Source organism: Marmota marmota, unplaced genomic scaffold (genome assembly GCF_001458135.2).
Source record: "Marmota marmota marmota unplaced genomic scaffold, marMar, whole genome shotgun sequence".
NCBI classification, from domain to species: domain Eukaryota; kingdom Metazoa; phylum Chordata; class Mammalia; order Rodentia; family Sciuridae; genus Marmota; species Marmota marmota.
The window spans coordinates 5,035,757-5,056,166 of record NW_025999944.1 but is presented as its reverse complement, the minus strand read 5'-3'; the positions used below and the strand labels follow the sequence as shown (position 1 = coordinate 5,056,166).

The following is a 20,410-nucleotide window of genomic DNA, read 5'->3' as shown; positions in this document are numbered from 1 at the left end:
TTGCATGTTTATGAAACAGAGTTTTGTCACCCAGAAGTGTGGTGTGAGTTCCCCTTTGATGCAGTCTGCTGCCGTGGCCTTCGAGGGTGGGTCCCAGTTCCCCACACAGGCGCCTTTCACATTTGTGACATTGACCCCGGGTGGTTGTGTCTATTGGCGTTTATTTTTGATTGGGTCTTTTCTTCCATTATCTCCTTGAGTGTTTTTACCTTTGTATCCAAAATTATTTATTTTCAAATTATTGATATTCTTTTTAATCTAACTACTTTTTCTCCTGTCGTGGGTGGAGGGCTCTCAGCAGGCAGGCTTGTGTCGTGAGGAATACAGCCATAATGTTTGCACATGGTGATGCTTTTCCCTCCTCCTGCCCATCTTACACTCACTTGTTTCCTACATCTGATTGTGTTAATTATGCCGTTAGCGCAGTCGTCGCGTTGGTGAGCCATTCTGCTCGGTTCCTTACTTTCCTGGGAATGCCGCGAGTGTTTGTCCATTTGGTATGACACTTGTTTGGGAGCTGGCATATGGGCACGTGTGTGTGTAATTTTTTGTGTTCAGTAAATAATTTAAAATACAATATGGACGGGTCCATGTCTGTGCGCGCGTGTGCATTTTCCTATTTTTTTGGTGGGGGGGGCCTGGAAACCATTGCACTGATCTCTTGATTGATGAATCTGTCACATTTACCCCTCGTGTGGCCTTTGTTCCTTTTCAGTGGTCCGATAAGCCCTGCGTGCCCCATTTGCTTCAGAGGGACAGTTACTTTGTTTATACCCAGCAAGAGCTGAAAGAGAAACTGTACCAGGAAATCATATCCTATTTCGACAAAGGCAAAGTGAGTCTTGGGTTATTTGTTTCTGTACCTGTGCAAAGAGAAATGGCTGTCTTGGATGAATTTGCAATGGTGATCGCTCCCACTCGGCACAGAGAACACAGGATCGAGGAGGCAGCTCCCCTTTCGACCCTTGCTTTTGATACCAGCCAGGAGTTTGTGGGTCCCCAGGCCATCTACAGTGCTGATCAACTGGCTAGAAATGTCGGGGTTCCCATGGCCCTCTTGATCATTTACTGGAATAACAACAGAGCTCGGGAAAGTGCTGTTAACAATTACAGTTTTATTATAAAAGATACAAAGCAGAACCAACCAAGTGAAGAGTAAGGTGTGGAAAGGTCCCAAACTAGTGCCCCTGTGTCCACCCATATTCCCTCTACCCCCCGCCCTGCCCCAGGAACTCAGGGTGCGTCACCTTCCCAGCAAATCCATGTGTCCTTCAGGCACAGGGGTGTGCACCTGTGGTCCTAGCTCTTCTGGAGACTGAGCAAGAGGATCACTTGACCCTAGAAGTTTGAGGTCAGTCTAGGCAACATAGTGAGACCCTGTCTGAAAAACAAATGATGTTGTACTTTAAAATTTTTTTTAAAAAAATTAAAAAAAAAAAAAGAAAAGAAAAGAAAAACAATGATGTAGCTGGCCATGGTGGGGCACGCCTTTAATCTCAGTGCTCTGGAGGCAGAAGCAGGAAGATCGTGAGTTCAAAGCCAGCCTCAGCTACTTAGTGAGTCCTTAAGCAACTCAGCAAGACCCTGTCTCAAAATAAAAAGGGCTGGAGATGTGGCTCAGTAGTTTAGCATCCCTGGGTTCAATCCCTGGTACCAAAAAAAAAAGAAGATGTATTCACCAAGTAGGAGGCTCACCTGTGTCTCAGTGTGCAGAACTTTCTATCACGTACACGACTGGCTCCGTTTTTGCCTGCATGCTGTAACTCAAGCTCCAGCCCCCATCAGCTCCCTGGAGTTAGCACCAGGAACATGTGGCTCAGACCTCCACCCCTCTGATCACAGGGTTGGTCTGTGGCAGGCTGTTCCCATTCTGACACTACGCAGGGGAGTAAGTAGCATTGGGTGGCAAGAAGAGAGACCTTGGTAGGACTCCCTGACTCCACGGCTGCCGACTGGCTTCCTGCGAGGCACCCAGCCGACCTGGGCTGCTTTCCACGTGGTGCATTGCGCAGTCTTTTCAGTGATCCAGGCCCTGAAACTTCAGAGGGGTTAATTTGGCAAATGGAGACTTTACAAGATTTAGGGTTACAGTGTTTTGCCCTGGCTGGTGGCTGCACATGCATTCCTCCAACAGCCAGAACTGATGGCGCAAAGCACCTCGTTAGCAAGAATGAAGCAGGAAGTGACCAGATGCTGTGTGTGGAACACCCTCCCTGTAGGAGACAGTCCAGGCAGCCAGGGGGATAGGAAGGCCCAACCTGGGGTGCTCGCTCCGGCACTGAACATGTGCATCAGCATGAATCTCTATTTCACCTCTTTCAGTAGGTGGTTTTGGGTAGAAATAGGAAATTAATGCCGTACATGGAAAGACTGTGCCAGACTCCACAACAAAGCACTGTTAACCTCTTCTCAAACAATGTCGGGGTTCCCATGGCCCTCTGCACACACAGACACGACCCCCAGCAGACACTCATGCCCCAGATGAGAGTCCCTCACCTGCCTCCTTTCCCCTCCAGCAGCATTTCCCCAGTGCTGTCAGGTCCCAGGCTGTGGAAATGGCTTCTCTCTCCTTTCAATTGTCTTCGGTTCTTTGCTCTTTAAACTCATCACGGGCCCCATCTGGGGACACGTGGTGTTCATCTTCTGGCAAAGAGAAATGCAGAAGATGCCTCCTGGCAGAGCATTCAAGATATGCAAGTGGAGCATCTTTAATCAGAAATACAAAACGCGGGCGCAGTGGCACATGCCTGTAATCCCAGCGGCTCAGGAGGCTGGGGCAGGAGGATGGCGAGTTCAAAGCCAGCCTCAGCCACAGCGAGGTGCTGAGCAGCTCAGTGAGACCTGTCTCTAAATAAAATACAAAATAGGGCTGGGGATGTGGCTCAGTGCTCGAGTGCTCCTGAGTTCAATCCCTAGTACCAAAAAACCAAAAAAAAAAAAAAAAATACAGAATGCTCTGAAATCTCCAACTGCTGAGCACCAAGAGAACACTCAAAGTGTTTCAGAATTTAGAGCATTTGGATTAGGGGTGCAGAACCAGTGTAGTCTGTTCAAATGTCCAAAATCTGAAGCCATTATGGTCTCACCTATTTGAAAAAGGGATGCACACCCTTTAGTAACTGTTTTAGTCAGCCTTTATGCTGCTGTGACTAAAGCATCTGACCAGAACAATTTTAGGGAAGAAAAGTGTATTTGAGGGCTCACGGTTTCAGAGGTCTTACTCCCTGGAAGGCCAGCTCCGTTCCTCAGGGCTTGAGGGCGGCTGAAGTCGTGGCGGAAGAGGGTGGCCGAGGGAAGCAGCTCACATCATGGTGATCCGGAAGCAGAGGGACTCCGCTTCCCAGAAACAAATATGTACCCCAAAGCCCCGATTCCCACCTCCTCCAGCCACACCCTGTCACTTCAGTTACCACTCAGTTAATCCCTATCAGGGGATTAAATCACTGATTGGGTTAAGACTCTCACAACACACAAGGGATCATTTCTCCTCTAACCTTCTTGCACTGCCTCACCTGTGCGCTTTTGGGGGACAGCTCACATCCAAACCATAACAAGTAACCTTATGATGTCAGGAAAGAAGGTTGAATCCAAACACGCTGTCAACGCCGCTGGCTGCGCACTGCACACGAATGACTCTCCAGGGACCTTAGCGGCTGGCTCAGTGGCTGCACTGTCCCGCATATCTCACTTGCTTTCCTTTTTCCAAAGATGTGGGAGAAGGCCATCACACTGAGCAAAGAGTTGGCTGAGACCTATGAGAGCAAAGTGTTTGACTACGAGGGCCTCGGCAGCCTCCTGGTGAGTCTGGGCCATTCAGGGCTGCTGAGATCAGCATTCGAGAAAATGTTTTTGCAAGTTGAAAAAGTCAGGATCAGTGGAAAGGTGTGATCCAAAGGCTTTGATGTCTGTTCTCCAGATTATCCTTCCTGGAGGGTCCAGGACTAGGGAGTAGGGCTGACCCCAAGGGGAGGTCAAGCACCGAGCCCCAGGGAAGGGTGACCTGGTGCAGCCTTACCCCGGGCCCCCCCCAGGGTCCCTTCCCACTGCTCTTTGTTTCTCAGGGACCCTCCCTGTTCCTGGCTCCCCTCTGCTCTTAGACATCCAGCTGCTTGCAGACCTCAGAAAGAGCTTATTTTGTAATCCACACCCGGAGGCCCTGCTAAATGAGGGAACCACCCACCCTTGGGCTGGGTTTGTTTCTCCGAGGGTGCCCCTGTGCACATCTCAGCTGCGAGAGCGTCTGCCAGGTCCCGATTCTGTCCTGCCTGCTTCGTTCTCCCAGATGTCACTGGAGCACTCAAATTGGGCAGCTCCCTGAACCAGTGTGGCACACCTGGCTGTAGGCACGGTTCGGCTATTTAAAAACTATAAAGCAAAACAAAAATAGCCAGCTAAGGCACAGGGGCACACGCCTATAATCTCAGCAGCTTGGGAGGCGGAGGCAGGAGGACCGTGAGTTCAAAGCCAGCCTCAGCAATTTAGCAAAGCCCTAAGCAAGTCAGCGAGACCCTGTCTCTAAATAAAAAGGGCTGAGAATATGGCTCAGTGGCTAAACACTCCTGGGTTCAAACCCTTACCGCCCCCCCCCCCCCAAAAAAAAACAGCCTTCAGGATGACCATTGGTGGGCAAGCCCAGTGCTGTGCAGGGTAACTTTTAGGAGAGTCACAAAAATATCAAGTCACTATTGTCATGGATGGTTCTTTATTTGAGGAGTTGGTTTGTTAAGAACACATTGTAGGGCTGGGGGTGTGGCTCAAGCGGTAGCGCACTCGCCTGGCATGCGTGCGGCCCGGGTTCGATCCTCAGCACCACATACAAAGAAAGATGTTGTGTCCGCCGAAAACTAAAAAATAAATATTAAAAAAAAAGAACACATTGTAAAAAATAAAACTATACCAGCTTCTTCCATCACAGACCCGAGATTCACTCAATAGTTTCCTGAGCCACATTGACCTGAGATGAGGTAACACGTGCCCTTCTACAAAAACCTGACTCTGACAGACCCACAAGCAAGTCCATTACAGAGGCCCCCACTGTGGGGTGGGGTTTAGGGTCATCCCCCAGAATCCCCCAGGTCCCCCGCCTGTGGACAAGGGAAGAATCGATTGTAAGCCATTGAGAAGGGTGGCCCAGGTATTGAGAAGCAGGGCATCCTCTTCTGGCTTTCTTCGGTCTGAACCTGAGTGTCCCCTACCTTCTCCTGCGTGTCTCTGGTTAAGTGCACCCCTTCCAGCATCTCAGGAAGCGCTTCAGTCAGGCCCTTGTTGAAGTCCTGGTGTCCCTGGAGGAAAGGCTGAAAGCCAGGCACAGTCTCGCTTCACAGAGGAGGGCCAGCTGCACCAAGTCTGTCACCTCGGGCGCGGCCCCCAAGGCCACACACACACCCCTGACCCCAGAGAAGAATCCCCCTTCTGCCCACAGAGACCTTTTATTTCTTGCGTTACCTGGAAAACAAGCAAACAGGCTGATTTCTTGTGTTTTTGTTTTTTTTAAGTTCTGCTCGCTGTGCCCCTGTCACCATCCACGAGAATGTCTTGTTTTATTTTCCAGAAAAAAAGAGCCTCCTTCTATGAGAACATCATGAAGGCCATGAGACCACAGCCGGAATACTTCGCCGTGGGCTACTACGGCCAGGGCTTCCCTTCCTTCCTGCGGGTGAGGCGCCTGAGGGTGGTCTCTAGGAGAGTGGTTTCTTTTCCAGATGGCAGTGGCTCTTAGCAGCTGCTGACCCTCGCCCCGCTGTGGGAGGTCGGGCCGGGTGGGAACCGCTTCCTGAGCGGCCTCTTCACCCCACACCCCAACACCCCCGTGTTCTGGCCGGCTTTGCAGGATGCCTTTCCTCTGGTGGAATGAGAAAGGGGAAAACCAGACGGGAAAGTGCGGCTTCGTGTGTCTGACTGTTGATTGTATTTCTAACCAGAGCTGCTTTAAAAAAGCCAGTTTCCCAAGAAAAACACCACGAGAGCTTCCTGGGAATAAAAATGGTTCTGTTGTAATGTGACAAGGACCGTATTTTTCTTCCTTCTCAAACATATCTATGGTGGGATAGTGGCTTCAAAAAACAAAAACTCGAGTGTCCTGCTACAGGGGTGCTTCGCTTAGACCTGAGCTTGTTTAGACATATATCATGTCATCCTTTGATTAAAAAAAGAAAAAAGTGACATAAAGAAGTGATTTACATCCTAACAGAGCTTCTCGAGTAGGGAGCTTAGTCCCTGGGCTTGCAGTCTGTGCCAGGTGCGTGTGGGTCTAGTAATACCCTGCTGTTCCCGCCAGCTGTCCTGGATCTTACAGCTGATGGGGAAGGTGTTTAATGATCACACAGTGAAGGTAAAATTTAAACTGTAAATGAAAAGAAGCATCCTGTTCAGTAGGAGCCTGTAACCAGGGAGTATTACCGACATGAAATGGAAACCAGTCTCTTCACAAAGATTGCAGGGGGGTTGCAGACCCAGGTGCCTGCCAACTGGTGAAGAGATAAACCTGGTCTGTGTGCTTTGTGGAATACTACTCAGTGGTGAAAAGGAGCAGGGTGCTGAGACAGAACCACATGGATCAATCTCAGATGCATGGTGCAAAGGGAAAGGAGTTAGGCATCAAAGGCTCCAGGCTCTTTTATTTATATGTTGTTCCTGCTAGGATATCACTTCCTGTTGAGATGAAAAAACAGATCAATGGTTGTCTCCTGGCTGGAGGAGCTTTGGCTTAAAGGGCCTGGGGAAATAAATATCGGTGCTGATGAAACTGATCTATATCCTGATTGTGGTCATGGTGGCCTTACTCAAAATTCATAGTTCTATATGACAAAAGGGTCTATTTATCCTGTGTCGGTCATGCATTGATTTTTTTTGGAGAGTCAGAAGGGACTTGCCAGGGAATTTCTGCCTCAGCTGCAATCTGAAAGGTGAGCAGGGAATCAAGGAGGCACTGGTGAGAGGACAGGCAGAGGGAACAGCAGGCCAGAACCCGGGACAGCCCAGGAATAACCACCCGTGCAGTGGGCACAGGGAGCAGGTGAGGCAGGAGGGGTCCACAGGGTCTTGGGGACACAGAGGCTGTGTTGTCCGCATCCCAGAAGCAGAGAGGGTCACTGCAGATTTTTCACATCAGAAAGGAGTTAGTATGGCCTTGGTACGGAGAATGGGTGGGACATGTGTGCCAACAAGCCACTGAAACGCCATTGCAGATGTCGGGCAAGAGAGGACAGGTTGGAATAGGGAGGTGGTGATGGAGGCTTTAAAGACAAGTGCAGAGAATGCGGTGATGCACATGAAGTATGTTCCAGGATGATTGACGGGCTGCATGGGGGACGAGGGGCACGTAGCAAGGGTGATTCCTGGGTTTCCGGCCTGTGTAACTGGAGGAGGAGGAGAACCAGTCACTGGGATAGCAGGGCTGGGAAAGGACAGAGCCATGTGTCAGAGAATGAACCAGTCATTGAATAAGCATTTGTCAAATTCCTACTGTGTGCCTCACTCTAACGCAAGGATGGGGGCAGAGCTCTGAACAAACCAGAATCCTGGAGGGACAAAAATCAGGATAAATCAGTAAAACATCGAGTGTGTCATGGCCCAGAACACCGCCTTGTGTGGGGCAGACTCATTGTCACGGAGAACGGGGTAGGGGAAGAGACAGGTAGACATTGGAGGCAAAGTGGCCACTTTAGAGAAAACAGGAAAGACTTCAGTAAGAAAATGACATTTGAGCAAAAACCTGAGGAAAGTGTAAGAACCAGCTGCGTAGCTCTGGTTGATGAATGAATGCACTTCCTTTCTTCACTGAGAATGTCAGCAGCGTGCCTGGTGACCTAGTGGACTTAAACCAGGAGGCAGGCTACTCCTGTCTGCCCGTCTGTGCCATTTGCAGGTTGACTCTCTCTCCACTTGTCATTTTTAATGATTTCCCTGGCTCTTGACCTGCAGAATAAAATCTTCATCTACCGGGGGAAGGAGTACGAGAGGCGGGAAGACTTCAGCTTGAGGCTCCTGACCCAGTTCCCCAATGCAGAGAAGATGACCAGTACCACACCCCCTGGAGAAGACATCAAGATGTCCCCGAAGCAGTGCATCCTTGCTGTGGGAAAGCGTCTCAGGGCTCTTAAACCCTGGGACAGACAGGTGCAGCTAAGCCAAAGAAGCTAAGGGTGCAGTCCCTTCTGTGCAGTGGATGTGAAACATTCTGCCTCAGGCTCCCATTTGATGTAAAGTCTGTGGGGCTCTAAGACCCTTAGGGAAGAGTGATAAGAAACCTCTGGGGTATGCTATAGCCGGATGGGGATCTTGAGGAGGGCATGACTTCCTGTTCTGGGTTCAGTATTCTGTTAGAGACTGAAATGATATGCAGTCATTCTTCATTACCCTTGGGGGAACTATCCCAGGACACGCTCCCAGCACCCCTTCTCACCATGGATACCCCCATAGTCAGATGCCCAAGTCCCTTGTATGGGGTAGGATTTACATAGAACCTGTACACCTCCTCCTATGTGCTTTAAATCTTCTCTGGATGATTTAAAATCCCAAATAATATGAAAAATAGTTGTCACACTGTTTTTCAGGGAATAGGGACCCCGAAAAAGGTTCTACACACTTCACCAAAGACAGAATTAAAATATATACATATACATAGATATAGATCTATTTACTTATAGTACTGGGGATTGAACACTAAGCTACTTCTCCAGTCCTTTTTTGATTTTTTTTTTTTTTATGTTGAGACAAGGTCTTGCTAAGTTGCTAAAGCTAAACCCCAAACATGCAATCCTCCTGCCTCAGCCTCATGAGTTGCTTGGATTTATAGGTCTGTGCCACCACATCTGGCTTAAAAAAATCTATTTTTGCTCCAAGGTTGACTGAATCCTTGGATGCCCACCCCATGGGTGTGGAGGGCCAGCTGTGTGGGACCCTGGTGAGAAACTGATTCTAAGACTCATCCTTAAATCAGAGAAGGTACACCTGTACCCCTGGCGGGTTTGGAGGCCTGACTTCACTTCCTCTCAGCTGTGTGATCTTGGGTCTTAACCTCCCTCATCCTCCATCTTCCTCTGCTGAAAGAGCATGGTGACATCCAGCTAGTAGGGTGGTTGTGTATGTTGTAGATAAACTCAGAACACCTGGTACATTCCAAGGCAGGGTGTTCAGCCAGCAGGTGGTTTCCAAAAACAAGCACTTCCTGTTGCCCGGCTCTGAAGTCTGGCTATTTCCAAGGGATCCTTATCCAAAAGAAATGATTTAAAACCACTTCTAACCACCTCTTTCCTGGCATTTGCTGTCGCCGATGCCTGCCAGGCGTCCCACTGCAGACAGTGTCCTGGGAGAAATGATGTTGGTGATACGGAGGGGCGCCCCATGTTCAGTGTGGCCTGGGCCTGGGGGTAAAGGGAATGGTTGGTGCCCACGCTGTGTCCGGCTGTAGTGGGGCGTAGGGCCTCACTGTGGCTGTCCTGCGAGGCCAGCCTCTCCGCTTTCCTTAACGTGCTCCTCAGACATGCAGTGCTTCACCGTGAAGCCCGTGATGAGCCTGCCGCCCAGCTACAAGGACAAGCCCGTTCCAGAGCAGATCTTAAAGTAAGTGGCTCTTTTCGATTTAAAAACAAAACAACAAAAAAAAACCTTATATTTTATTTGGGGTCCATTAAAGCAAAGCCTTAAACTCATTAAAGTTTGGAAGACTGGTGCCTGATCTCCTTTGTCTTCCAAACTTTCATGATCAGGAGCTTCATTTTAGGCGTCAGATCTCTTAGCTCTTTGTCCACTCAGAAGCATCACTGAGGACTGACTGGCAGGACCCCCCAGTGATTGAGGGCCCACCCCGGTCTCTTGAGGTCCATAGGCCTGTCACAAAGGCACGTGAATGAGATCCCGCATTACCTTTTGAAAGTGTGAGCTACAAAACAAACTCCTAAATAATGAACGTGAGAATTGCAGGAAATCCACAAGCCTTGGCCTTTGGTGTGGCCCCGATCTGCAGGGAGATAGTTGAGTGGGAGCCTCACGGGGGTCGCCAGGTCTGTGGAAGTCGGACAGGAGCAGGCTGTGAGGGAGCTGGTCCAGAGAGGTCACTCTGTCCTTTCTCAGCTACTACAGGGCCAACGAAGTGCAGCAGTTCAGATATTCCCGGCCTTTCCGGAAAGGAGAAAAGGATCCAGACAACGAATTTGCTGTGAGTCCATCCCATTGTCCTTCCAAAGTGGGGGAAAATAGGCATCCGGACTGGGGGCCTTCACCTCATCCATACACACAGCCGAAATGGTGACCCCCCTGGGGATGGAGGCTTCGCCTGCCAATCACCGAGACCACAGGCTGTCGACCTGATGGAAAATTGCAGACTGAGGGTCACACCTTGCTGGACCTCTGGTCTCCAGCTTTAGAGGGGAGGGCCCCAGTGGATGATCACCCTTAGCCTCAAACATCAAAATCCTTAAATTTGAGAGAAAATCTGGCCCTTTCACTAGGAGGCACATTCCTGACCCAGGGGCTTCCACCTGGCCCGGGAGCTGACGGGGTCTCCTCTTTTCCTCCTTGCACTAGACTATGTGGATCGAGCGGACCACGTACACCACTGCCTATAGCTTCCCCGGGATTCTCAAGTGGTTTGAAGTCAAGCAGATTTCCACAGTGAGTCATCTGGAACTGGCACCCAGAAATAAAAACTTTCTGTCTGCAAACATAATCCCAGCCTTTGTGGCCTTCCCCTGCCTCCTCCCCGGCTTGGCCGGCCTCCTCTGGCCAACTTTGTTTTTCAAAAGAGAAATAAAAGCCACGTTTGTGTGATGGGCCTGCTTTGTAGAGCCGATGTTATACCAGCCCTAAAGGTCACTCACCGTGAATGACTCTTTTATGGACAGAGGCGTGCCTCTCCCCGTGATCCTGCCGGTGCCCAGGCACATTTTTAGAATGCCTCTAGGAGGTCCGGCCTGTGATCATGGCCTCTCCCAGAGCCTCTCCTTGTACTCTCAGCTCCTGCCCTTCCTCACTCCCCACCGCTGCCGGTTGTACCTTCTCACTGTGTATCACTTTGTTTCTAGACTCCCTACTATCGCCCTGTTTCTGGTCCCCAGTCCACCTCTGTGGTTGCCACTGAACAAAGCCACTTGCTGGCCTCACTACCCGGGCTGTCCCTTTTCCCCCTGCTTCAGCCTGTGAGTGCCATCAGTTCCATCGAGTCCACCGGACCATTTGTTCTCGTGCTCACGCCCCTGTGGCCCCTCATGCCCACAGTTGAAAGCCAGACTCCTCCTCTAGGTGCATAAGGTGCATAAGGCCTCGACTCTGCTCTTCCGCCTCCGTCCACCTCTGTCCACCTCTGTCCACCTTCTGCCTGCTCCTAAGAAATCTAAGTGGAGAACTCCATGCTCTTTCAGTTTTCCGTGACACTAGGTCATTTTATCTGCCTGACCTGACTCCCATCGAGGCTCACTTTAGGCCCCTGTTCTGTCAAACGCTCAACCAGGTTGCCTGGGCCCCGTCACACCCTGGTCATATTCTTTTTCTTTTTCCCCCCTCCCTCTCTCTCTCTCCCCCTTTCTTTTTTCCTGTCGTTGGTTTTGCAGTATTGGGGTTGAGCCCAGGGGGACTCTACCACTGAGCTACACCCTCAGTCCTTTTTTTTTTTTTTTTTTTTTTTTTGGTGCTGAGGATCGAACCTAACAACTATTTTTGTAGCATTTACATCATATCAGGCCTTACAAGTAATCTCAAGATGATTTCAAGTATATGGGAGGATGTTCATAAGTTATTTGCAAATTCTACACCATTTCACATTGGAGACTTGAGCTTCTGCAGATTTTGGTGTCCTCAGTGTCCTGGAACCAACCCCCCACAGTGTATTAATTTGTTTTATTTCTAGACTCCCTACTATTGCCCTGTTTCTAATCCCCAGTTCACCTCTGTAGTTGCCACTGAGCAAAGCCACTTGCTGGCCTCACTACCTGGGCTGTCCCTGGTAGTGAGAGACAACTATGTACCTTAATCCCTTTTGTAACCATGCCTGGGACCGATCCCTCTCCGTGCATAGCATAGCACTTGGCACCAAGGAGATATTGAGGAAACATTTCTTGGGCTTGGGTGTAGCTCAGTGGCAAAGTTCCTGCCTAGCATGCACAAGGCCCTGGGTTCAATCCCAGCCCCACAAAAGAATAAAAAAGAAGTATTACTTGCATAAGTCTGAGCTGAAGTTCAGTGTGCTCTCTAACACTAGTGATAAATCCTTATTCTTCAAGTATGGATGGTTTCTGGACAGAGACATTTGGACTGAAGTCTGGTGTAGGAGATCATGTAGCCAATAGTGGTAAAATGAAGGGGAGGAGTTTTCTGGAAACCTGGTTTTGAAGACGTTTCCATAGGGGGCACTCTCTGAATCTGTATTGTTTCTGATTCTGTTTTCATCCCAAACTCAGATGAATTCTAACACATCCTGCTGTTCCGAGTTCTTCGGCTGTAGAATCTGTGCTGCAGTTACTCTGTGTGGTCTGAATATGAGGCTTCTGAGACCACTTGCCTCAAAATCACTTGTCTTTTCTCAGAGAGGAGGCATCGGGGGGCATTTTAGGTGGTCCAGAGTGTCTCAAGCCTGCTCTTCTGCTGTCCTTGGTCTCAAAAATCTCTGAGGAGGCTTTGCCTGAGAAAATCCTTGCTATGACTTGAATTTTTACTTCTCACATTTTCTGTAGACACTGTGCTACAAGGAATCGTCACTGCCGGGGCCCCAGTGTTCGGGTCACTCATTCCACCTTCCAGGGGGACTTTAAATAGCTTATTTTGTCTCTTGCCAACACTGGCAGAGAAGTACGGTGTCCCAATAAACAATCTGGAGGAGCAAAAACTGCACTGTCCTGTAGCTGGCGGGAGCTGGCACCTCTTGAGGGGAGTTCAGCCTGTTCAGTCCTTGCTCTGGAGCTCACACGTGTCCTTCTCCCTCCACTCTTCCCAGGAGGAAATCAGCCCCTTGGAGAATGCCATCGAAACCATGGAGCTGACCAATGAGAGGATCAGCAACTGCGTGCAGCAGCATGCCTGGGACCGGTCCCTCTCCGTGCACCCGCTCTCCATGCTGCTCAATGGCATCGTGGACCCAGCCGTCATGGGGGGATTCTCCAACTATGAGAAGGTGGGCGGGGTCCCGGAATCCCACGGGGCTCACAGGCCCAGCTTGTCTCCAGGCCTCCCTCTGTGCCACTCTGCACTTGGCGAATTTGTTGCTTGTAACATCTCTGACATCTCACTCTCCCCTCTATGAATGGGCCTATGAAATGGGCAAAAGGATCATCCCTGACCTCCCACCTCCCGGAGACCAGCAGCAGCAGTCAGGGATAGGCCACCTCCCTATAAAGTGTCACTGAAAGACGTCCCACCAGCATGCCTCTGGTCGGTGCACCTGCTGTTCTCTCTTATTTGGGAGGTAGACAGCGAACAGGTGTCTTCTTTTCCCTGTGCTCTACTCTGCAGCTAGGAACAGTTCAGCACCAAGGATAAACTCTAGTTTGCTCGTGTTCTGCTTCAATAATAATTTCCACTGTTATGATGGAAGTTGATACAAAAATAGAGTCCAAAATGCAGTATGTCTTTAATGCCATAATGCTTGCAGTGTGTACTCTTTCCGGTACTAGTTTTCCTGTGTTATTTTTATACGGTGTCCCTAAACCACATTTTTTTCGTTTTTTTAAATTTCAGTGCAGGGATTGAACCCAGGGCCCTCTGCCATGGACTTGTCTCTCAGCACTTTTTCGGTTTTTGTTGTTTGTTTGTTTTGATACTAGGGATTGAACTGAAGGGCCTTAATCACCGACCCACATCCCCAGCTCTTTTAATTTATTATTGAGCCAGGGTCTTGCTAAATCGCTTAGGGCTTTGCTAAGTTGCCCAGGCTGGCCTTGAACTTGGGATCCTTCTGCCTCAGCCTCCCAAGTGCCTGGGGTTATAAGCATGTGCCATTGTGGCCCACAAATATTTATAGGCCAATATTTGTGAATGAGATACAGTTTCATATGAAATGTTTTCATTGTTATAGACTTCTAATTAAAATGAAAAAAAAGCAAAGATATATGAACAAGTAAGTAGATTTCAAGATCTTTGACTTTAAAATACTACTAATTCATATTTAATTAAAGTGTAACTTTATAAATTTCTGTAAGAGAAAGCTGAACCATTAATTAGCTGGGTATGGTGGGACATGCCCATAATCCCAGTGACTTGGGAGGGTAAAGAGAAAAACCTTGAGTTTGAGGCCAGTCTCAGCAATTTAGTGAAACTTCATCTCAAAAAAATATAAGGGATTAGGATTTAGGTAAGTGGCAAAGCATCCCTAGCCCCAATTCCCAGTGTCAAAAAAGTAAAAAACAAAACCCATTAATCATCATGACCTCAGGCCCTCAATTGGGAAACTCATCATGACATACTTGGTAGAGGTGACCCATCCAAACCAGTGCTTTATACATGGCTGAGGGACAAGAATGCGGGAGGCGTTTGCTGTCACCAGTCCTTTCTTTTGCAAGGCAAGGCTCTGCTGAGAAATGACTTTCAGGGCACACTGCTCTGGGGGTGCTTTGGGGCCCAACAGATGCTTTGGGAGTCTCAGTGCATTTTATCGATTGTCAAAAATTTGTTTCAATTTTCAAAAATTGAAACTTCTTGCACTTGAAAGGTAAGAGTGGGTGAGAACTTAAACACTACTTTTCTGTTTTTATTGATGTTCCCTCCAAGCACAACGCTGGCTGCAGGGAGCGGCGTTGGGGACGTTCCCTCATGCCTCCTCCTGGTGCTTGGGCTGCTTGTACGGACATTCTCTGTTCTATGACTTTGCTAGGGCTGCGGTCCCAAAGATCCACATACAGGTGGCTTAAAACAACACAGGTGTGTCCTCTCACCGTTCTGGAAGCCAGGAGTCTGAAAACAGAGTGTCTGCAGGGTTGGTTCTTTCTGCAGGCTGTGCAGGAGGACATGGCCCATGCCTACCCCTAGCTTCTGATGGTTTGCTGGCGGTACCTTGGCCTGTAGAGGTGTCTTCTCCTTATGTCTCCTTCCGTGCACTCTCCCTGTGTGCAAGTGTCTCTAAATTTCACCTTATGAGCACCCCAGTCATATCAGATCTAGGCCCACTCAGCTACAATGGTCTCAATAAATTATATCAGCAACAGCCCTGTTGCCAAGCAGGGTCACATTCTGAGGTGCCAGAGGTTAGGACTTCAACATGAACAGGGCGGGGGCACTGGCAGGATACAATTCACCCCCTAACATCTGTCCACAAAGTTGGCTTCTATTCCATTTGCCACATAGAATGGGTCACTTTCGTATTTATACCATAGTTTTCAAGAGCTCTTGGGTTTTGTTTAAGAGTGGTATGGCTTTCCCAGGAGTAGAGGAAAGGAGTGAGTAAGTTGGTGTTTGAAAGCACTTTGAGTAACGAAGGTTAAAGTCCCAGGAGAAAATATATATAATTCTTGCTGGAAATGTTCACTACAGACTTCTTTTCTCTTTCCTAATGAATCCTGTCTTTAAGATGCAAGGCCTGAGTTTGGGATTTCAGTTTGGTTTTTATTTTCCTATCACAGGGCCTTAGCTGGCCTGAGTGTTCATTGATGAACATGGTACTGATATGAAATAAGAAAAGCAACCAGCATTTAATAGCCTCTTTCAGCATTTAATAGCATTTCTTCCTACCTATGCCTTTTGGATAGTTGATAAGTGAAGAGTACAGATGTTAGATTTCACTTAGTATAGGGAAGAAATGTCACACAGCTAGTATTAAGTGCAAGAGCATAGAAGCTGTCGGCCACATCTCTAGCCTGTTAAAGTTTTACTTTTTTCCTTATGATATCTACACAATTTGATGATTCATTTTTAGATATTGTCATTTGGACTTTCTTTGGAGAAATTCTTTTAATGACATTTTGCTTTGCTGATAATTCTTTTGATCGGTGAATGTGCACAGAAGTGTGTGCATGCATGCTTATGCTCATGCACACATGGGTGTGGTGATTGCTGAGAACGTACTCTTGCTGGGAATTGGCATGATTTTAGAGAAATCACAGAAGAGCACATACTTTTTTTTATGTGGTGCCAAGGATTGAACCCAGTGCCTCACACATGCTAGGCAAGCGCTCTACCACTGAGCCACAGCCCCAGCCCGAGCACATACTTTTAAAAACTATTTTCCACCATGGGATAAGGACCATCCCAGGAAAGGAAGGAACTTTTAGTTAGAAATTCCTGGTTTGTCAGAACAGATGTTGTTCACCTTCCCAGGCTTTCTGCCTGTTAAGGTCAAGTGCACAGAAAGGAATGTGTTCTAATTCATGCTTATATGCTTTGCTTTTAGGCTTTTTTTACCGAAAAGTACTTACAAGAGCATCCTGAAGATCAGGAGAAAGTAGAGCTGCTAAAGCGACTGATAGCATTACAGGTATGCACAGGGGCCAGCTGTGTATGGGGGCCAGGTGTGCACAGCAGGGCCTGCAGCTGGGTGGCTACAGTGCTTGATCCAGGCTGCTCTCCTAAACTCCACTCTTCAAGGCCACTTCCTGTGTTCCTTTTTCTTTTTTCTCTTTTGAAACCTTTTGGAAGCACAACCTATCAGTGTGTGTGTTTGGCAGCGAGACCTAGGAATGGCATTTAGTTTAGCTGCATAGTGTTGGCAGGGCACTTCCTAGAGCTGAGATCAAAGGCCATAAGCTGGTTCCCTGGGTGCACATCTAGCTGAGAGAGGTTGGCCCTTTTCTCTATTCTCATTGCTTTAGCAGGCAATGGAGGAAAATGCAGCCATCAAGTTCAGGCTAAAGCCAAAACCCATCTGTTACCATCCACAGAAGCGCACCAGGGCTCAGTGGGATCTGCCTTGCCGCCAGCCCATCCCCAGCGTAGGGCCTGCCTTTGTCCTTGGCGTAAAGACTTCTCCACATTGTCCACTGGAATAGCTCCAGTTCACACGCCCCCCCACCTGGGAAGTGTCATTGTCATTCAGTAGTGCCAAGTCCACCAGTCCGTCAGCCAGTCCATCCCACCCTACCCTTCCCCGACCTCCAAATCCGAATTATCCCTCTTCTTCCTAAATCATGTTTCATTCCTTTTATGCCTTTCCTTCCAGATGCCTCTGCTCACAGAAGGGATCCGCATCCATGGGGAGAAGCTGACAGAGCAGCTCAAGCCACTGCATGATCGGTTGTCCTCCTGCTTCCGGGAACTCAAGGAGAAAGTAGAAAAGCTCTATGGGGTCATTACACTGGTAGGCTTTGTCTAAACCTACCTGAGCTTTGTCCCGTCCCTTGTGCCTTTTATGACATTGATCAGGTTTTCAGATGCCAAGTGAGTTGTAACAGCTTAGGTACAAGTGGCCAGAGAGCATGTTCTGCTTTTGATGACCTTGAACTGTCCTTGTGCTAGGTAGACGTTCTCAGACTTGAAGGACCCTCAAACCACGGGAAGGCTTGTGAAAACAGGTTGTTGGTCCTTATCCCCAGAATTGCTGATGGACCTTCATGGGACCCAAGTATTTACATTTCTAACAAGTTCCCAGGTGACGCAGGTGCTTCCAGGCAGAGCACAGCAGTTAAACAACTGCTCGGCTAGCCGTCGAGGTCTCCTAATCATAGGCACTGGCTGTTCCTGTCCCGTCTGGCCCAGTTCTTTTAGTTGTTCCAAATGTTTCTATTTTCATGAAGAGTTTACAGCTTGCACACCTTTGAAGTGGAGAAGGAATAGAAAAGAGTCTCTTAGAGTGCATGCAGCTGATCACATGATGCCTTTGCCAGTTGTAACCCACACCTCACAGCTGCGGTTTTCTTTTTCCTCCTGAGGAGCTAGGTAGAAGGGTGCACGTGCTGACCTTTTGTCTCCACTGGTGACGGTATGAGTGGTTCTAGTTCATTTCTTTGCTCTTTTGTCCTTGAGTTCATCCTGGTTTTTTTTTTTTGTTGTTGTTTTTTTTTTTTTGAACCAGGGATTGAACCCAGGGGCACTTAACAACTGAACCACATCCCAATTTCTTTTTAAAAAATATTTTATTTAGAGACAAGTCTTGCTAAGTTGCTGAGGCTGGCTTTGAACTCGTGATCCTCCTGCCTCAGACTGCTGAGCCACAGGGATTACAGGTTTGCACCACCGTGCCTGCTGTGGTCTTATTCTTAAACCTCTGGTTTCTGATCCATTCCTCAGATGGAAGCTCCTCATCCATCTCCACTAGTCCCCCAAGAGTGTCCCTTTGCTGTCTCTTTCTCTTGGAAGCGCTCGATCCTGCTTTCTTCCTATGAATTTGCCTCCTTCCCTGCTGCTAGTTCGGAGTTCCTGCTAGGAACATGTGTCTTTTGCACACAAGTTCCCAGATGGCAGACTAAGCTTTGACCTACCAAGCTTTGTCATCATTAGAAACAGGCCAGTATCAGCAGGTGCATTTAATCTGGTGTCATATGGGGATAAGCCTACTGGTGACATTTCTCAGGAAAGTAGATCAATGTTCCTTAACTTACCAGGTTAAACTTGACGTCTACAGCCTCCTGAGATTTTTCTCTTAGGCCAATATTCCATTTAAAAAAACAAACAAAAAAACACACACACACAGCAGGGTGGCCACACCAGATCACACTGAGTCCCAGGTTAGCTCACCCTGAGTGGGCGTGTGTCTTCCAGCCACCCAACTTGACGGAGAGGAAGCAGAGCCGCACGGGATCCTTGGTGCTGCCTTACATCATGTCTTCTACTCTGCGGAGGCTGTCCGTGACCTCTGTGACCTCCTCTGTGATCTCCACTTCTTCCAACTCCTCCGATAATGCACCTTCCCGGCCAGGATCTGATGGGTAAGGGCTGAGTGGACCTTTGACCCCCTGGAGGGTGGGGGGATGCCTCATCATGCTTGACTTTGGTCCCCAGAGTAGGATTCTGTGCAGACGCATTAATCCTACAAGAAAGGTAATTCAGAGAGCACGGTTGTTAGCCTTTCTGTCATCCTCAGTAGGAATGTCATTATTAATGACGGTGACTGTCGCCAAAAATGAAAAATGGGGGAAAAAATGGTCTCATGATTCTGCCACCCTATTATATAGTTACTTGCCTAATTTTCATCATTTCAATTTTTTTTAAAACAATTTAAAAATTTTTACTGTATGAATTGACAATATAATCGCACAGTCTGAAATCCCAACGGTAGAAAAGAGCATATTATGAAAAATCTCCCTTCAGTGCTGGCTCTCAGTCACCAGTCTGACTGACACTAATATTCAGGTTCCCAGTGTCTTCCAGAGCCCTGTGTAGGTATACAAGCAATACCTAAATACATATTCTCCATGCTTTTTTTTTTGTACAGATGGTAGTGTTCTCTTCACCTTGGTGTTTCTCATTTAACTTCTTGAAAATTGTTCCATTTCAGAACACAAAGAGCTGCCTCTTACACTGTGTTTATCTGCAGACATCTTGCCATGTGTCTGTACCATGATCTGTTCCACCACCGATGGACATCTAGTTGATTTCAGTCTTTCCGTCTCACTGCAGTGTGGCAGTGAATATCAAATTGGAAGTTAATATATTAGACAGCTTTTCAACTATAGTGAAATCCCCGAGGTGACTAGGTGACTGTCTTTATAAAGAAGAGAGGTTTATTTAGCTCATAATTTTGGAGGCTAAAAGTCTAATAGTGTAGCAAAGCTCTGGGAAAGACCCCATGACGGCCTATGTGGGAAGAAGGACCTCCTCCTGGTGAGGCAGGAGGCAGAGGGAGAGGGAGGGGCCGGGCTTGCACTTCCATTTGTAACAGCCCTTTCACAAGAGCTCAGCTTCACAAGAAGCTCAAGAACCGCCATCATCCCTTTTGAGGGAGGTTCCCCAGTGACCTCTCCCACTAGACCCCACCTCTCAAAGCTTCCACCACCTCCATGTACTGCCACCCTGGGGACCAACAACCTGGGCCCTTGGGGGACAGTCAAGCCATATCCAAATCATAGCCAAGTCTATCAATATGAGAAACCTGCCATAAGGGAGAGATACATCTTTGCCAGAGATACACATTTACAGCATTGAAAGTTATCCCTAAGTGGACTTCCCTACCACTCGGCCAGCTTCCGCCCCACCAGCAACCTGCCTGGCTACCCTGCCCTCGCCACCACACTGTGCTGTCTTCTTGATTTGGGCCAATGTGATAGAGGAAGAAGGTTATCTCGTATAGTATTTTCTGTTTTGTGTTGTTTTTCTTTCCTCTGTGTTGTGTAAAGTGGAGGCTCGTCTCTTTTGTTCAGTAGCCATTTGTATTTATTTTCTGTAAACGATGGTCCAGGACTTTCTATCCATTTTTCGGTTGGATTGTCAGCTTGGATTGTAGGCCTTTGTCTGTAACGAGTTGAGGTGTTTTCTCCTGATTACTTCTTTGTGTTTTGACTTCAGTTTTTTCCTTCTAATTTCTTATTGAAATATACATATATTATATATATATATA

The 20,410-nt window shown here is 48.1% G+C and overlaps 1 protein-coding gene across 2 annotated transcripts in view; it reads left to right on the top strand.

The window, feature by feature from the left end:
• Positions 1–20,410, top strand: part of Dock5 (dedicator of cytokinesis 5) — a 188,982-nt gene that overhangs the window by 151,492 nt on the left and 17,080 nt on the right. The window contains exons 38-48 of one of the 2 annotated variants that reach the window (XM_015499468.2): positions 716–835; positions 3,709–3,798; positions 5,552–5,656; positions 7,924–8,065; positions 9,483–9,564; positions 10,075–10,159; positions 10,528–10,614; positions 12,929–13,105; positions 16,313–16,396; positions 17,078–17,215; positions 18,616–18,782. In XM_015499468.2, the coding sequence (XP_015354954.2) occupies positions 716–835; positions 3,709–3,798; positions 5,552–5,656; positions 7,924–8,065; positions 9,483–9,564; positions 10,075–10,159; positions 10,528–10,614; positions 12,929–13,105; positions 16,313–16,396; positions 17,078–17,215; positions 18,616–18,782 (1,277 nt within the window). Of the gene's footprint in view, positions 1–715; positions 836–3,708; positions 3,803–5,551; positions 5,657–7,923; positions 8,066–9,482; positions 9,565–10,074; positions 10,160–10,527; positions 10,615–12,928; positions 13,106–16,312; positions 16,397–17,077; positions 17,216–18,615; positions 18,783–20,410 lie in introns of those variants that run through there. The other variant, XM_048801569.1, reaches the window with a different exon arrangement.